Source organism: Monopterus albus, unplaced genomic scaffold (genome assembly GCF_001952655.1).
Source record: "Monopterus albus unplaced genomic scaffold, M_albus_1.0 scaffold188.1, whole genome shotgun sequence".
In the NCBI taxonomy this organism is placed as follows: Eukaryota; Metazoa; Chordata; class Actinopteri; order Synbranchiformes; family Synbranchidae; genus Monopterus; species Monopterus albus.
The window spans coordinates 286,521-304,947 of NW_018128068.1; the positions used below are offsets into that span (position 1 = coordinate 286,521).

Here is an 18,427-nt window from a genome sequence, read left to right on the forward strand (position 1 = left end):
TGATTTCTGTGTAAGCTCAGAACTCGCAATGATCACATTAGGTTAAAAAATCTGTCAGACAATCAGTCATAAAGCATGTTCAGTGCACTGTGGGAAGAAATACACCTACACCAAGTGAAGTCACAGAATGATGCAGACTGTATGCAGAACAAACTGACAACATAATGTAAGGCCAAAAGCAGTTAATTTGTTTTTATTCCACATATATTTTTATGGCAGAGAAGTACTCATGGAGGTAGGTGTAGGTGCTGCTGTCCTCCAGGTGGAGGTGGTGTAGCAGCAGCAGAGCAGCAGGTCTGTGAAGGTTTCTGATGGAGTAAAAAGACAGAGCAGCAGCATTGAAGCTGTTGTGTGATGTAAAGATATAATGTTGGAGTGTGTGTGCTGTGACTGTAGTTCACTGGTGGGTGTAAAAAGACCGGGTCTCGTTGTGTTACTCAGGCTGCACTACAGCGTCTATTCACGGGCGCGATCCCACTACTGAGCGGCACGGGGGCTTTGACCTGCTCCGTTTCCGACCTGGACCGGTGCACCCCTCCTTAGACGACCTGCTGGTCCCGGGCTCCCCCAGGAGCACCATATCGATACCGAACTTAGTGCGGACACCCGATCAGCGTAGCCCGCTGCAGCTCAGAGCTCCTGAGCTCAAACGATCCTCCAGCCTCAGCCTCCCGGTAACTTGGATTACAGGCGCGCGCCACCGCACCCGGCGATGAACGTGTCCGTTCACCAGGCTTTAGACTTTGGTGTCGTGACGTCATCACGGAGCACTGCAGCGTCGGATAATACAACTACAGCTGCAGCGATGGAAACTGTTTTCACTGCTAAAACGCTATAATGTTTGATTTCATCTCATCATAAATTTGGTTATTTTAATGTACATTCCGTTCACACTCTGCAGTGAACGTGCCTGCACCACAGTCAGACTCGGTACAGTCCCTAAATAACTGAGAAAGTACACAAACACATATGCCTTGAAGTCTGACTCATGAAAAATCCAGGCCATCATCACATTCATCAGCTGCTCGAGATTATTTTGTCCTTTCAAAGACCGTGGACGCTGTAGAACATAAGTGCAAACCTGAAATGAATCACAAAAAGTATGACCAAAAATATCCAGTTGTCACACACACAAAATAAACTTAATCTCAGAGTTATAGGATACAATAGGACCAATATGTTTTGAAACTCTGTAATCTGGGAAAGAGAATTGCAAATTTATAACCACTCAAATAAAAAGCCACTACACCTGTGCCAACAAGATACCTAAATCCAGTTTAACCTCTCTATTAATGTTTCGAATTTGATTTTAAAGAGCTGTCACATAACTGTGGTAAAAAGCAGGAGAGTACAATATGACTCTCAAGTCACTCAGTTTCACAAAAAATAAAAAGCCTGAGCAGTCCATGTACTAATGGAGGGGGATGAAGAGACAATCATGTTTGTTTTGGTATTTTAGCACTGCTGTGTACATAGAGTCAAGTCCCTTTGCAGTGATAAATGACAAATAAGAACGTTTGTATAGTAAGTAAAATACTTTGAAGCATTTCCTGGTGTGGTCCAGATCTTTTTACTGTAATACTTCAGTGATTCAGACAGGCCTGTGCAAAGCTCTTTGCCGCCACCTGCAGGACAGCTGGAGAAGTCTCTGCTGTACTCAGTGGAGATAATGTCAAGGATGTGATACGTCTACCATAAAGACTAGAAGCAGGGGGGAATTACTAGCCTAACTCCGCAAAAAGTGAAAAAATAAACCTTGAAACTACCCAGAAACTGTCTGATTTACATGTTATATTCTCTTAGTTAGCAAACTAGCTGCCACACCATAAAAAGCACAAACTTGTTGCTGTTCAGAAAATAAATCAGCCCATAAGGTCTGATTTTTTATTTGTTAAACAAGAAGAATAAGAAACAACACTTAGACAGTTTTTCGGCTGTTGGAAGATGTTTTTCACAGCTAAGCTAACAGTTTCCAACTGCTACTATTTTAGTATTTGAGCTAGGCTAAACATCCTGTACTGGTTGTACAGAGATGAAACTGACAACAACATTTCCTAAAATATATGTGGTTCTGAAAAAAGTAATTTTGTATGAGGTTTAGCTGAGAGTAGCCTGCATATCGTTGTAGCATTATTAATTTTGGTTAAGGAAAGCGTCTAAATGCTTCTAGTTACCTAGTGGACGGATTGCGTATACATTCTAAACTTTGTAATAAATGCTCACATGCTGTAGTTATGACAACACTTATGTTACTTATATCAACAAATTTTAGAACTGCTTAGTTTTGAAATGAGGGGACAGAGTCAGCTGGCATTTGAAAACAACAAGAAATTTCAGGTTAACTCCAGGTTATAAAACTGATCAAAACCAACCAAGATGTTTCTACTGCACTGTTTTCAGCAAAAGGTTTGTTTCACTCATGAAATGTACATTTCTCTGTAGATTTTGTGCCATTCATGTGAACTTGTGAGTTGGAAAAGTTGCCATGTTCAGACTTTCATTGAGTTTTAAAGTCTTGTAGATACTTTCTAAGATGTAGGGTTGTAGAGCTGTAAATGCACAATATTCTTCTGTCAGCATTTCACGTATTTTCCCTTTTTCTGAGCAGAAACAAGAAACACCTGTGGATGATTTTGTGGCAGATGATCACAAACAGCATCTCAGCTCTCAGACAGAGTAAGTAAATTCAATTATTTTGCTCCTGTCCTAACAACTTTGAACTTCCACAGTCAGTTTCATTACCTACCTCTGATGAAGGGTTTATTTCTGGCTAAAATGATTCCACAAGTGTTACACCTACTGAGTTTGTCTTTACCAACAGTGTTGCTGCCACAAATGTTCCAGCCTCAGAAAAGTCAGCTGATGCTGGAAAACCAAAAAAGACAAAGTGGCTCTTTGGTCACCCTGAGGTATGACACAGAGTCAGAGTATCATTTTAACCTCATTTCATAGACTTGTCAACATCTGTATTTAGACTTTTTATTTGTAAGGCATCACAAAAAATAGTTTGACATTGTTTATTCATATTATTGTTTTTCTTTTTACTCTACAGAAGAAGGGAACTAGTCCAAACCAGGATGTAGCAAGAAAGGAAAAGTATGAAATGTTATGCTGACCAAATCTTTTAGTTTTTTACTAACTCATTTAGTTAACCTCAGCAACAACAAAAAGGAGAAACCTCAAAATAAGTAACAAAACTTATTTAATATTGCTTTCAGTACCTGTCAAGAAGAAACTATCATAATTAATATTCATTTTATATATTTTCTAATCAAAATCAAATACTACTTCTCTGTTCTCAACAATCTGTGTCTTCTCCCAGCAGCAGCCCTGGAACATCAGACAAAATGAGCAAGCAGCAACAGTCGTTTTCTCAACAGGACAGCACAGAAATGTTCGACTTCTCGTTGCCTAACGTGACCAACACTGAAATCGCAAAGACGAGAGTGTGGTTCGAGATAAAATGTAATGGGTCAGTAAAATAAACCACCTCCACATTTACTTGTGATAGATTCTGAATCAATATCTTGTGCCACAAAAGCTCAAGATTTTTGATTTTGTCCACATTTCCAACCAGCGACCAGCTATGCCATTCTCTTGTCATGTTTATTGACCTTGTGTGTGTTTTCTTTTTCATTAGTGCCACCGAAATTTTTATCAGCGATTTTGTTATTAAAGCAACCGTCGACCGCTTTGGGTGAGTACAAGAACCAAAGTGGTAACAAATGATCCTCAGTTTGACACTGGTCAGTGAAAAATTGATGATGTTGATGTGTTGTCAACTTGTGTTCGTATGTCAGGCTTCCAAACGTTGGACAGAGTTGTTTTATGAATTCCATTCTGCAGAGTCTTCTAGGGCTGAAGGATTTTGTGAGGGACATAAGCTGCCAAGAGCACATCTGGAGTTCAGTCCCTCAGGCCCAGGTGTTGAGGTACAGCAATGTGTACACATATACACACACACACATACAAACTCCACAAACCTGAAGAACAAAATTAAGATATCTAACAGAAAACTCTTCTGTTTTCTTTCTCCCTATGCAGAAGATTAATGGACATCAGAAATGCTCACACTTCCACAAACGCTCTAATTAAAAGCATCGCCCTGAGTTTATTTAAGGAGGATGTGTCAGTCCAGGCACCCGAATTCAGTGATTGGAAACAAAAAGTGAGTCTGCTGGTGTCATCTTTTATGAGTTCATCTCTTCCTGATAGTTTCTTCACTGCGTATGAGCTCCTCTGTGTGTTTGTGTGTGTATGTTCAGGACGCTCATGAGTTCCTGATCTCGGTCCTACACCAGATGAGCAGTCTGTCCCCTCTGCTGAGGCAGGCTGCAGAAAGCATGGGCAGCAGCTACACCTGCCCTGTTGAAGATCATCTGATGTTCAAGATGGAGAATGTCAGGGTCTGCAAGAGGTACAATTATGAAAAACATCAGGCACATGTGTTAGTCTTATTACATTGTGAGTAAAATGTTATCATGACTGGAATTCTTCTTTAAACAATCTTAAAATCAGAAAGCAAACATAACAGTTTTCTCCTTCTGCTGTTGAAGATTATTGAGCATCATTCATTATTGAATTTGTTATGCTGTTAATATAAAGTCCTGTGGTCCCTTGTAACAAATTTAAACAGTGCAGATGGTTTTAAATGGCTGTGTTTTTAAATGTATTATTTCTTTTATGAGCAGCTGTGGGGCTGAGTCAAAGCAGCAAGAAGCATTTGCCAACCTGTCCCTGGATGTGATTAGTGGAGGCTCTGTGGAACAGATGCTCGAACAGTACCTGATGGTAACCTGTTCGCTTTCAGTCACAAAATTGCTGACTAAACAAACACATTTTTGTGTTTGAGTTTTGTCGCTCAGTTTATAGTACAAAGTATATTGTCTATGTGCTATTCTGCAGGAGACAGAGTTGGAGTACAACTGTGAATGTGGAGGGAAGCTATCAGGCCAGAGGTCGACCTTTGTAACCCTGCCAAAGTGAGTGACATCACATCCAGGATAAGCGATCTAACACCTGACATGAGTGGTTCCCAAATTGGGCTTCACTATCCCTAAGGGACCTTAAAATTCATAACAATCTAACAAAGTGATAAACAGAAAAGAGATATAACAGTAATTTTGCTGACTACCTGCCACCTTTCATTTCTCTCTTGATCTTTTACAGAGTGCTTGTTTTGCACCTAAAGCGTTTCAGCTTCAGCCCCTCCTTCAAGCCGGTGAAGGTGCAAGACCCCATTGTGCTGCTCAAGGACCTGGTTGTGTCCTCCACAGAGGTAAAGGAAAACTGAACTTACCTGAGAACAAGCCGAAACACCAGGATGATATGAAAGTAAATTTGGTGAACTGTGTGTGTGTGTCTGTGTCTATGTGTGTGTGAGAAGCTAACTCCTGTTAACTGCGTTCCTTCTCAGGATGGCAGCTGCTACAGCTTGGTCAGCATCATCAGCCACTTTGGCTCCACTGAACAAGGTAAGATAATCAGACACTGAAGGCTGAGTGGGATCTTCTGAAGTTGTCTGTCATGCACTCAGTTTATAGACAGCTAAGCGTTTTCAGCTGTGAGAATAACAACACACAATACGTCTTCTTACTGTGATGGAGTAGCTTGTGTCTGGAAAACTCCTTTAAGGTTTGGTCACAGTATCATTTAAAATGGTACATTATGAAGTAACTTCAGTTCATAGTAAAGAAAATAGAACCAGATTTCTGTTTTCACTGCGGGACAGTAGACAAAGACAAACATATGCATGATATCGATATGTTCCAAATCACTGTGGTCTGGTCTCAGCTGATCTAAGTGAACCTACATAACATGTGCAGAGTTAACAACAAGCTCTCTCTCCTGTTAGGACACTACATCTGCGATGCCGTCCATCCAGACAACAGTCCAGAGGAGCCAACTGACCGCTGGATCACCTACAATGATGCAGCGGTCTCTGGGACAACCAGTGAGTCCGTCTGTGAGCAGCGACAGAAGTCGGCCTACATCCTGTTCTACAAGAAATGTGTAGAAAGAAAACAAGCAAACAACTCTTTAACATCCTGTACTCACACTCACAAGGAGCAGAGCAGTTTATAACACTCCAACACCGCAGTAACTGTCAGTGGTTTGTTTGTATTGTTAGTTGTAGAACAGCATGTACAAAGTGGGATGGAGGCATATTTGGACTAAATCTAAATCAAATCAAATTTATTTATATAGCACTTTAAAAACATCCAGCTGACCAAAATACTTTACATGGGCAGAATAAAATCACAATAAATAGCAAAAATAAAATAAATAGGTTCAGTGCAAGAATAAAACACAATAACTCAGACACACAGATGACACACATTCAATAAATTAGATTAAAAGGAATGCATCAGGCCCTACTGTGTATTAAAAGCCAAGACAAATAAATATGTTTTAAGCAAGGATTTAAAAGTAGTTAGGTCAGTAGCTGATCTAACATTAAACGGTAGACTATTCCACAATTTAGGGGCTGCAACAGTAAAAGCACAGTCACCCCAACTTTTATATCTGGTCAGGAACCTCTAAAAGAAACTGGCTTGAAGATCTGAGGGACCTTGTAGGTTTGTGCCAATGCACTAATTCAGTGAGGTAAGATGGTGCCAAACCATTAAGAGACTTAAAAACAAAAATCAACATTTTAAAATCAGTTCTAAAACAGACTGGAAGCCAGTGGAGAGAAGCCAGAACCAGAAGCCAGAATGCTCAGATTTTCTGGTACTTGTCAGAAGATGAGCAGCAGCGTTTTGAACCATCTGAAGATGAGAGAGGGAGGACTGGTTAACACCATAGTATAGAGCACTGCAATAGTCAAGGCAGGAGGTGATAAAAACATGGATTGCAATCTCAAAATCATTAAAAGAAAAGAATGACCTGACTTTACTTAACAACCTGAGGTGGAAGAAGCTAGATTTCACAACTGAGTTGATTTGCTTGTCAAACCTTAACTCGCCATCAAACATCACCCCTAGGTTTTTTACAGTCGACTTCAGATGACGAGCCAGGGGGCCCAGACCCTGGTCAGAAGAAGTTAAGTTCAACAAGTCTCCAAAAAGCACACGCTCAGTTTTATTTTCATTAAGATTTAAAAGGCTAAGTGCCAGCCATGATTTCAAGTCTGTCAAACAGTCAAACAATGACATCCCTCTCGTTGCCTTCAATGGTAAGTATAACTGAATGTCATATGCATAACAGTGAAAAGAAAGATGTCCATGCAGATTCTTAGTCATTCAGGTCATAGTAAGCTGAAAAAACTGGACTACTGTAGGTTTTGGATGAGAGGTGAAACGTCTTCGACATAAAACCTAGTCCAGTTGATTTTTCTAAGTTTTTTCAGTGAAAAGAATGGCCATATTTCTTTAAGACAGATCCCAATGGAAGCATGTACAGTAAGAACAAAATGGGATCAAGCACAGATCCTTAGGGGACACCACAGGAAAGGATAAACAGGTACCAATATTAACAATAAAACTTCTATTGGTGACATAAGATCGAAAGCAGTTAAAAATAGTACCTTGAATTCCTACACACTGCTCGAAGTGAGATAAGAGGATTCCATGATCCACTGTATCAAAGGCAGGTGTGAAATCTAAAAGCACCAATAAAACCGAATCCCGGCGTCCCTAGCCAAAAGGATATCATTACTGATTTTTAATAATGCTGACACAGTATTATGTTTTGATTTAAAACCAAAGCCACAGACAACGGCGCCATCTTGGACTAAGGACCTCCAGCAGATGAGATGCCCGGAGCTGGGACCTGAACATGCCTGCAGCCAAACATCAAGTGCCAGGTTCCTGAACTCTGCAGGTGATGAGCACAGACGTTGATGTAGAACACTGGAGGATGGATGACACAGATACCACATGGCCAGGAGCAGCCAGAGGTCCCACAGCCTACAGGAGGACTGGCCCCCAGAGAGCCAGGTCCCTCCCAAGGTTTTTTCCTCTCAGAGGGAGATTTTCTTGCCACCTCACTCACAGGCCTATGTTGGGGGCCCTCCCATCATGCTCTGAGCTCCTCTCCTCCCCTTCCATCTCCTCTTCATGCATTTATATGCCACCATTACATGTCATTAACTTTGTGTCGCCTTTCTCTCTGTACCTTTCTGCAGGTACTCCAGGCTGCGGAGGCGTATGTTTCTGATTAGCAGTCATCGGCCACCTCAACCTGTCCACTGTTTGTTTGTTTGTTGTGCCTTGATGTCCTTCTTTCTATCCTTTTCTCTCTCCTGTAGCCACTCACCCCAGCTGGTCCCCCACCAAGAGCCAAGGTTTGTGAGAGGTTAAAGGGAGTTTTTTCCTCTCCACTGTCGCTCAAGGGGGATTTATCAGCTTTACCCTATAATACTGTGAGGTCTCAACTTTACTATGCAAAGTGACCTGAGCTGATTGTTGTTATGAATTGGTGTTATACTGCCAAATACATTGAAATTGACAAATAAAACTGAATTGAACTTATTAGATTTGATTACTTTTGGATTATTTTTCTAACAGATGTTTTAAACAGGGCAATAAAACTGAAAGGCTATAACAATATGCAGCCTACTGGATAGCACCGAGCAAAATATAGAGCTAGATTACAACTTGAACTCACATAAATAACATGCATAAATGACAATAAAATTTAAATCAGAAGAGCAGCTGCTGTTACACTGATTCAAAGATTCCACAATTCAGACATTAAACTACTGTAAATAAGATATTTCCTCTTACTACTTTGTTGTGTGATAGATGTTGTCTAAAAATCTAGTTCAGTGTTTTGCACTCTGTTCCAAAATGGGGAACGCTGCAATGCTTTTATGGAACAAAATTTAGACTCAGCTGTGAATAACAGTTAATACATGTCTTAATGTCAATTTCATCTTCAAAGTGTTTATTTTGTCATATGCACAGTTAGGAAACATGTTTCCCTGTACAATGAAATTCTTACTTTGCCGTCCACATGAATGCCACAAAATACAAATGAAATATAAAGTAGATAAATAACATAAAATCTAAGGCACAAAATCTAAGGCACTTTAGGGAACACAAAGGCAGCAATATACACTGCTCAAAAAAATAAAGGGAACACAAAGATAAGACATTCAACTATGTTGTGCTCCCTTTATTTTTTTGAGCAGTATAGTAGAAAAAAATATGCAAGAATATAACAATGTATGCTGCATGGGAGCAGCATGTGGAGCAGTCAACAGTCATTGTGCATTATCCATGTGCAAACTGAGAATGTACATCACATATTTCCTGGTAATAAACTCCTCAGCTGTTTAGGAGTCTGATGGCAGAGGGAAAGAAAGAGTTTTTCAGTCTAGTGGTCCTGCATTTCACACTTCTGAACCCCAGGCCAGAGGGCAAAGAAGTGAACAGTCCGTGGTGGGGGTGGATGAGATCTTTGAGGATCTTGGGGTGAATCTTTACATGGAAAACACACTAGTAGAAGAGCAGAGCAAAACAATGTTTTATGTGAACATGTAAATAATTTATCAGCAAATCAGAAACATCAGATAAATTGTTTTCACACCAGAAATATCACAACCCTGAAAAGACCTATTGCACTTTCTGGAAGCCCAGTGTGTTTCTGTGTTGGTATTTCTGTTGTTTGAACAGATGCTGCACTTTCACTACAACAAACCTATCAGCAAAAAAACACTGGTAAAGGTGAATGTACAAGTGTGTGAGTAAATTACCATGGAATTTTCTTAGTTGTAGTTTACGTCAACCCGCTGAACAAGCTGAGAAGTTCTCATGGAGGTAGGTGTAGGTGCTGCTGTCCTCCAGGTGGAGGTGGTGTAGCAGCAGCAGAGCAGCAGGTCTGTGAAGGTTTCTGATGGAGTAAGAAGACAGAGCAGCAGCGGTGACGCTGTTGTGTGATGTAAAGATATAATGTTGGAGTGTGTGTGCTGTGACTGTAGTTCACTGGTGGGTGTAAAAAGACCGGGTCTCGTTGTGTTACTCAGGCTGCACTACAGCGTCTATTCACGGGCGCGATCCCACTACTGAGCGGCACGGGGGCTTTGACCTGCTCCGTTTCCGACCTGGACCGGTGCACCCCTCCTTAGACGACCTGCTGGTCCCGGGCTCCCCCAGGAGCACCATATCGATACCGAACTTAGTGCGGACACCCGATCAGCGTAGCCCGCTGCAGCTCAGAGCTCCTGAGCTCAAACGATCCTCCAGCCTCAGCCTCCCGGTAACTTGGATTACAGGCGCGCGCCACCGCACCCGGCGATGAACGTGTCCGTTCACCAGGCTTTAGACTCTGGTGTCGTGACGTCATCACGGAGCACACTGCAGCGTCGGATAATAAAACTACAGCTACAGCGATGGAGACTGTTTTCACTGCTAAAACGCTGTCATGAAATATATAATAAACCTGCAGCCGCAGCAGAGTCACAGCCTGATCGTCTCTACAAACCCCAGTCACTGATTAAGGAGGAATGACCTGGTATGAACTGGTTATTTTCAAATAGGTGATGTAAGTGATTTCTTTGTGTTGCCATGTTGGGAAATAGATAGGGTTATTATGCAGTTGAAAATCAGGGTTGTGCCAAATTGAAGTTGATTCAGTGACTTTGTTTACTTTCTAGCAGGCTGTCAGAACTGAGAGGATTGTGATGTTCTTACATTAATTAATTTTCTTAATAGAGTTTGGTACGAAGGAAAGGTCTGCAACTGAGTTATTTGAGTTATTTTTGCAGTAATTTTGCTCTAATTCTATTCATGCACTGTTATAGCTGTCCTTCTGAATCCATTTGACTAAATACTGCAGCTGATTTGCCAAGTACTGGAAATTTGGCTCTTCTAGGCCATCTAGTGATTTCTTCTTTTGAAGTGTAGATAGGGAGATTTTGGGTTTGCTGTTTTTCCAATAAAATTGTGAAGTTATAGAATCAAGTGATTTTAAACCATTTATCTGTGGATGTTGTGGGAAGCACTGTAAGCAGGTAGTTCATTTCAGGTAGAGTTTTCAGTTTGACAGTAGCTATTCGGCCGATGAGTGAAAGAGGAAGATTGGACCAGTGTTTGAAATCATCTTCTATCTTTTTTTAGCAGGGGGGTGTAGTTAAAACGTTCTGACAACCTGAGCGAGATATTAATACCAAGATATTTAATGCTGTCTGTGCTGAATTGGAGGGAGGAGTCTTGAGCAGCAGAACCCCAAGCATCCGCAGAGAGTAGTAGTATGGTGGATTTATTCCAATTTATTGCATAGTTTGAGATCTTAGAAAATGTGTTAATAATGTGTAAAGTTTCCTTTAGAGAATTATAGGGATCCTGTAAATATAATAATAAACAAGAACAGTTTTTAAGATTTTTTCTGTGTCAAAGTAATTAATTGATACAGGCTACAATCAATGATAGGCTAGGCTACAAAAGAGGAACTATTAATAACTAATTTAGCATAGGCCTAGTCAATTTTGGTCACAGGTGTAACTCACTGAATCTAATATACTGTATCAACATTATAGTCTACTTCCTAATCCTTTTAAAAGTGTACATCTGTAGTGTACATCTGTTTACATACATGTCCTTTACTGTTTAATGTAACATTTTTCAAAAATACTTATGCTAAAACACAATTATATTTACATTTAACCTCGTATTGTTAGGGTCCTAGATGGTTTTCTGGTAATTATTCAAAACTCACTTGTCCTATATGGATGCAATGCGCTATGTACAGTTCATCCCACTGCATATAGGCTATCTGAAATCAAAGCTTCTTGCCAAGTCAAGTTAGCAAGCAGGTATTTTACGTATTATGTACTCTCAGTGTCTCACCAGGTAGGCTTTGGATAACATGCAGTATATTGTTTATTAACTGGTGTTATCATTGAATAATTTGAGGTTAGAAGCATGACCTTTGCCTCTTTAGACAATTTAAACTAAAATTAGCTGACCTTTATTTGAACGCCCCTAAGTTGTGAGAGGAACAGCATTTATTTTACAAAAAAAGCTCCAATTAATGAAGTTATTTCATTTTTATACTTCCTTCTTGAATGACAGACAAAAGCGGTGCAAAATGTAAGTAATACATGGCGATTCTGATGTTGCATCACTGTACAAGTTGGGGAAAATAAGTTTTTCTTTATATGAACAACAGATCATTTGTTTTATTGACATTTTAGTAGAAAGAGACGATCACAGCACAAAAAACACAGTGTTGAAGGGTCCTCATTATCTCAAACGAAGCCTAACTGGATGTGTTTACAGAACACATCATGATTATATAAATGAAGTTGTTCATACAGTATATTCATAAAATAAGGTTTTCACCTCATGGCTTGTCAGTAACAAACACCTCCTTAATTTTCCAGTGGTAACAGTGAAAGAAATCTTTTGAGCTTAGTAGAAGAAAATACATTCTACTCAAAGAGCATTTTCCATTTTAACAAATGTCAGTTTGATTGCATACTTTCTGCTTTATCATCTGCTTTCTGTGCCAAAGCGTGTAACTCATACATGATCTTAAAGCTCTACTGAACAGCCAGCTACTACCATCACCAACTTGGTCATGTCAGTGGTGAACATCTCCATGAACCACACTGTAAAGGACATAAGACAAATGATGAGATAAATGTACAGTTCACTGTGGAGAACTTTAATATTCTCAGGAGCATTAACAAAAACCTGTTCATCATACAAAACAGTTTTCTTAAAAATAGGTCCAAACAATTACAGCAAAATAAAACAGTTAAAATCTAAAAATGAAAATTCTTAAGACAAAGCATCTTCCAGAGCTTCACATAATCAGACTTGGTAGACTTCATTAACTGTGAGACAAAGAGACACAAAAAATTAGTAGGTGTAGAGTAATATGACAAACCTTTATCTTTATATGTATTACTTTAATTTTAGAATTGGATAAAAATAGAGTGCATCAGAGGCTTAAATTTTTCTTTGTGATGTGGTGGTGAAGATATTTTCCACAGGCCACAAGTTTCAACCATAAGGAGTTTGTTAGTGGGTGACTTTCACATTGTATTATCCCCATCTGTTCACCTGCTCTGTGCTTTCGTCCACTTCAGGGCGTGTCTCGGAGGCACCGATGTGGTTGGGTGGTAGAAGGTACATCCGGCGCGTTTACACTGCGCCGCGAAGCGACAAGGCTGTAGGTATGAAGATCAAAGATTAAGTGTTCATAATTTAAAAGCCTGAATAAAAGTTAAACAAACCTTTCTCTTGCAACAAATCTTAAATACATTCAAATGACTGCTAGGCAGAGTCCTGCACCGGATCAGGTACCCGCAAAGAATGATGTGTAAGGGGTAAAAAATTTTTATATTAATTGTCACTCAGACATCAACGTCAGCTAGGCATCAATATGTCAAACTGGATGTCCTAAAAGTGAAAACAGCAGGCACTGAATATAAAATTGTGGACAATACATCATGGAATTCCAAGTTGGACACATAGGAAAAATTCAGTGGTTACAGAGAGTGAGGACAGCAATATCAGAAACTTTGCTGCTTGTAAATAGTGCCAAAAAGTGTTAGCATGCGATAGCCACAAGCTAGGCACTTCCTCAATAAGCTAAGGGAATAGCTGCAGAGCCCCGGTGCTGTCTCCATTGACAGATATATTTCCAAGAATCTCAAGCACTTTAAAGTGAGTGACTGCATAGCTTAAAGGCAGTTTTAAACACGGGTACAGGTCAGGTCACAGGTCTTATGTTAACAGGCCGAGTCCAGATTTCATTTTCGAGATAACTCCAGGCAACGGGCCGGGTCTGATATGGAGTTTTGCAGATGTGGGTTTTCAAAACTGGACCCATACAGGACTCTGCTGTTAGGTAATCAAAGCTTCAAAGATGCACCTCAGAAGGTTTTACCTTGGGATGATAAAACAGACAGTCCACTTTCTTGCACTCAGGGAAAAAACGACACACACTCACAGTCTGCACTGGCTGCATTGCTGTGAACACAAAGTTAAATCTTAAAAACCCCTCAACAAACTACAGATAGCTGCTAAAATAAAGCTAAGATCTGCTTTATAATGGCACTTGCTGATGATATCATGAGAGTGAGAGTACCTGGCTTAGGTGGAGGAGCAGCTGTGCCTCTGCGGCTGACATGAGTGAAGGGACAGTCTGGCTTGGTACACCTGGCGTCATATTTGCAGTTAGGATGGACAAAGAGGCATTTATCCCCAAACTTGCAGTTAGGAAAAGTCCTTTAAAAACACAAAAATTAATAAGTAATGACTGAAAGTGGTAACATGTCTATTATCGTTGCTTAAATGTATTAACAAAGAGACTTACTTGCACTGTGTTGTAGGGTGGTGGTACATACACTCATCTCCACTTTTACAGACAGGCCAGAACTTGCAACGCTCCATAACTTTCTGCTTCTTTAAAGGGACGATGTCCTCATCTGCCATATCAACTTCCATCACATCATCTGTCAAAAGAAAACATAGTGTAGATGAAATGAGTGATGTAACTGAATATAGTAAAAACACAACCCTTTACCAAAGCACTTCTGAAATGTGTTCTATTATTGGAGTACTAAAATACAATACAGACACAGTAAATATTTTGGCAGGACCCCACACCTCCTGATGATGTAACCCCTCCCTGAAGCCTGTTAAGGACGCTGGTTTTGGGCTCCCTGTTGAGGCTGACAGTCGCCTCAGTGACCTTTGTGGGTGGTCTCACGTCTTCCAGCTCCATGTCACAGTCAGCAAGATTCCCCAGCAGGCTTGGTACCCCATCCAATGTCACTATGAACTTGGGGCTAATATAGTCACCCCTCTCCTTACTAGTGTCAGAGAAAAAAAAATCAGCAGAGAAGATAAGACTAAATGAAATCTGAGGCAATACCGAAAATAGATGAGTGGATGTGTATCTGTACCTAGCCTGGACAGTGCGTGGTAAAGCATGCGGGACTTCCTCTTTGAGCTGAAGACGCTGCTGAGGTCTGGGTTGAGATACCTCCAGCTGAGCTCGGCTCATTATGAAAGAGCGGGTGTCAAATGTCTTTGCTTCACTGCCTGCAGGAACCTCAGTGCCTAGAGGCACATGACAGATGCAGACATCCCACTGTTACTATTTTTAAAATGTTCTATGCTGAGTAAATATTTGTGAGAAGGAACTTTTATTGAAGCACTTTCCTAAACTTGTCCCATAAAGGCAACAAGGACTCACCATAGTCACGCTGCTCTCTTCCGTCATTGCTCTCTGCTAAGTCCAGCTGGAGGCGTGAAGCCAAGGATCTGGCTGGAGCTAAAGACAAAACAATACAGGATGGCCAGACTTTGTTCCTCTTATAGTTAATTTCTATTTTCTAATCTAAAAAGCCCCTGAAACATACTGAAATACAACACAGTTTAATTCAGTTCTGGTATTAATTCAATTGAATGAATCAGTTACCACATCATTCTATTTACATTACTGTAGGTTTAGTCATATGTCAAAAACTATGTCAGATTCCCCAATTATCCCTATAAACAGAAGACTGAAACAAATTTTTCATTTCCTTCACTACACAGTAAGTATGTTAATGTGATTCTGGTTTTTGGATGGTAGGTGTTTAAAGCAGTGCCCAGTAAAAGCAAGTCTGCATGCTGTATTAATACTGTTCACATACCAGGTGTTCTTGATGGAGGTAGCACTGCAGAGGTGTAGGCTTGTGCTCGGGGGGCCAGGCTGTGGAGATGCTCCTGAACCAACTGGATTGCTGCTGTCATCTCCTCGCTGCTGGCTAAGCGAGTACGAGGCGCCACAGGAACAGTCTGCCTCTGTGGCACTGTGAGAAGAGGCCCGTGTAAGAAAGTGATAATGACAACTCAGATAAATGGCTGAAGGTTAAACTACAGAATGTTTATGGTAACACAAAACATACTTGCAGTGTAGGCTGTAGTTTTGGTGATTGAGTCCTGTGCCTCAGAGATGGCCTTGAGTATCAGATTCCTGTTGGCTTGCTTGGCTGGAGGGAGAGTGGGTCTGAAAGAACAAAGAAAACCCAGCAAAGAATATCAGTTCTCTGGGTTCCACTTCTTCCCTTTTTAAACAGGATTTCACACATGGATTTTCCACATCAATTTAGTTTTAACCATGAATTACAACCCTGGCTTGTGCAGTAATTACACAGTGCATATGACTTAATGTTCTAAAGCACCACATGAACTGTTAACACTGACTTGCGCTCTGGTTTGGATGGCAGGGACACTCTACTGGACAAGCCTCTTCCTCCATAGTTTGAATCCTCCTCTTCCACATCGTCACTGTCCTCGTCTGCAGCTCGGTTCACTCGCACCACAACCTTATTATTATGGATTTTATCTATAGTTATTCAACACCTTGTCAACAAAAAGTGAGAATTGTAATTAAAGGTCATGGTACCTTACTGGAGCTGGTTCTGGAGGCTCTGCTGCTTCTGCTGTCCTGCTGCCTGGTGTGAGAGGACCCTTCTATGGCCCGGACCGTGTCCACAGAGCCAACTGATGTAAATTTGCTCTGACTCATTCTGTAGATTTCCGTTGTGGGTCTACTAGCTGTACCACGTGTTCGTCTGTGGTTGGTGCCCATTTCTACAGGTTCCTCAGCAATAAGGTCATCATCCATCTCCGGTTTGATATCAATAACAGCCTCTGAGGGGAGCAGCTCCATGAGGGGTTTTACAGTGGAGGTAAGTCGAGAAGAACTCATCTCTGAGGTCCCCCTCCTGCAAACAAACACATATGAATTCATGTTCTTCATTTACAGAATCTGGAATTTGTGGCATTAAAGACAATGTCACGTAAAAAGTGCTTAACAACGCATTAGACACCTGCTGTCATGTGCAGAACTAGACACACGCGCTTCAGTCCTATCAGCACCAGAGCTGGACACTGTCAACACCTTCGCCTCCTCTGTTCTGCCATCTTCACTTACAGACAGTCGACTCTTCCCAGCCACATTACTGCTGTCAGAATGGAGCTGATGTCTGAGGGATGCAGGCTCTAAAACAACCATGCATACAAGCAGGAAAAGATAACTCAAGCTAAACTACATTTCCAAAGCCACATGTGATCATAATTCAACAAGTCTAACTTTCCCAGAGCATTTTATTTAACAGAGGCTGACTTACCAACTGCAACAGATCTTAATTTCTCCAGGACACCATGTAACCTAAAAGTAGTGAACAGATTCATAGTATCACAAAAATAGATACAATACACAAGGAGAATGTCTGGGCTAAATGTGCACACCCCTCTTGTAAAACGAAAACAGCAGAGACATTGTTTTGCCCATACCAGGCTGTGAACTTAATTGTGTTGTTTCCGAGGAAAAGAGAAAGATCGTCAGCCATCTGTTGGGAGGTCTTCTTGTTCGCCACCATCACCATAATATAGTCGGGAAGCTCTTCATCTGAAATGGTCAAGAGAGCAAACACCAACAGCATGCAACATTAATGTTTGTTGTATCAAGCAGTTCTGGTCCCTGACACTACGATATGAATTTTGTTAACTTACCAATATACGCTCCAAGCTCTTGAAGCTTGCTCTTGATAGCAGCCTGAAACCAACCAAAATAACATTACAGTACAGACACTGTCATCTAAGCAAATTACGCACAACACTCCGATAAATTTAAAAAGTTCACGGCCGACTACAAAACACTACGTTACATGCCATATTCGTTTCCTTGAATTCAAACAACGGTGCTAACACGTCTGCTCTAACTTTTCAGACGACGAAAAAAAGCCTTTACCTGCCCTATTCTGCTCGACTGACAAATTAAGCTAGCAAGCTAACGCTAGCTAGCAGCGTCTTTAGTGCGCTAACATTAACTAGGCTCTGATGTCCAGAGCAAATCGCTCATATTGAGTTCATAATGTTACTCACTCTTATTTTCTTGCTAATCTCTGTCCCAATCTCCATGTTTATCGTTTTCAGTCAAGAAAAAAAAAATAAGTTCTGGCAGCAGATTTTTCCAGCTCCACCGCTAGCTACCACTAGGGACTAATGTGACGTTGAATCACGTGAGTGACGAAGGTAGCCGAGAAAGGACAATATCTATCTATCTATCTATCTATCTATCTATCTATCTATCTATCTATCTATCTATCTATCATGTTTCCTCTGTGATAAAAAAATGAGTGGTGCCCTGTAATATCCTAAAACTCCTCCTTAAATAAACATCCATGTATCTAACTTGAAAACTAAATATTTATCTTTTGCAAAGAAATTTCTGAGCGCCTGCACAGATGACATAACTGTACAAGTAGCTGTAATAATGTACTGTACATTACTAAACACTTGTCCTAATTTACAACCATGTTAATCCTAAATAGGGGGACCTATGGTATTACCAATAAAACATTAATTGAAAAAAAAATTTGAGCATCCATATTGTCCATAACATATATATATATGGAAGACTGGAAAAGTCTTCTCATTCATCCAGGTTTCAATAACAAGCTTATATGTATGAA

At 40.6% G+C, this 18,427-nt stretch overlaps 2 protein-coding genes across 3 annotated transcripts; one reads left to right on the plus strand and one right to left on the minus strand.

Annotated features, from left to right (window-relative positions):
• Positions 1 to 2,293: 2,293 nt before the first annotated feature.
• On the plus strand, positions 2,294 to 6,243 carry LOC109970003 (ubiquitin carboxyl-terminal hydrolase 37-like). 2 transcript variants are annotated; one of them, XM_020617287.1, is made up of 14 exons: positions 2,294 to 2,406; positions 2,609 to 2,676; positions 2,822 to 2,909; positions 3,053 to 3,096; positions 3,323 to 3,472; positions 3,641 to 3,697; positions 3,801 to 3,932; positions 4,045 to 4,168; positions 4,266 to 4,417; positions 4,692 to 4,791; positions 4,906 to 4,982; positions 5,170 to 5,278; positions 5,417 to 5,474; positions 5,855 to 6,243. In XM_020617287.1, the coding sequence occupies exons 1-14, from the start codon at positions 2,377 to 2,379 to the stop codon at positions 6,082 to 6,084; spliced, it is 1,419 nt and encodes a 472-aa protein (XP_020472943.1). In that variant the 5' UTR covers positions 2,294 to 2,376; the 3' UTR covers positions 6,085 to 6,243. The 2 variants fall into 2 exon arrangements, with proteins under 2 accessions (XP_020472943.1, XP_020472944.1); XM_020617288.1 differs by having other exon boundaries at positions 3,326 to 3,472.
• A 6,353-nt stretch (positions 6,244 to 12,596) lies between these two features.
• zc3h14 (zinc finger CCCH-type containing 14) lies at positions 12,597 to 17,998 on the minus strand. Its single transcript, XM_020617331.1, has 17 exons — positions 17,838 to 17,998; positions 17,466 to 17,508; positions 17,247 to 17,361; positions 17,081 to 17,121; positions 16,781 to 16,952; positions 16,350 to 16,675; positions 16,152 to 16,293; positions 15,854 to 15,954; positions 15,599 to 15,757; positions 15,157 to 15,234; positions 14,864 to 15,020; positions 14,565 to 14,770; positions 14,272 to 14,410; positions 14,044 to 14,183; positions 13,843 to 13,925; positions 13,014 to 13,120; positions 12,597 to 12,784 (listed from the first exon to the last, which is right to left on the minus strand). Exons 1-17 carry the CDS (start codon positions 17,871 to 17,873, stop codon positions 12,781 to 12,783), a joined length of 2,049 nt encoding a protein of 682 aa, XP_020472987.1. The 5' UTR covers positions 17,874 to 17,998; the 3' UTR covers positions 12,597 to 12,780.
• Positions 17,999 to 18,427: the final 429 nt, after the last annotated feature.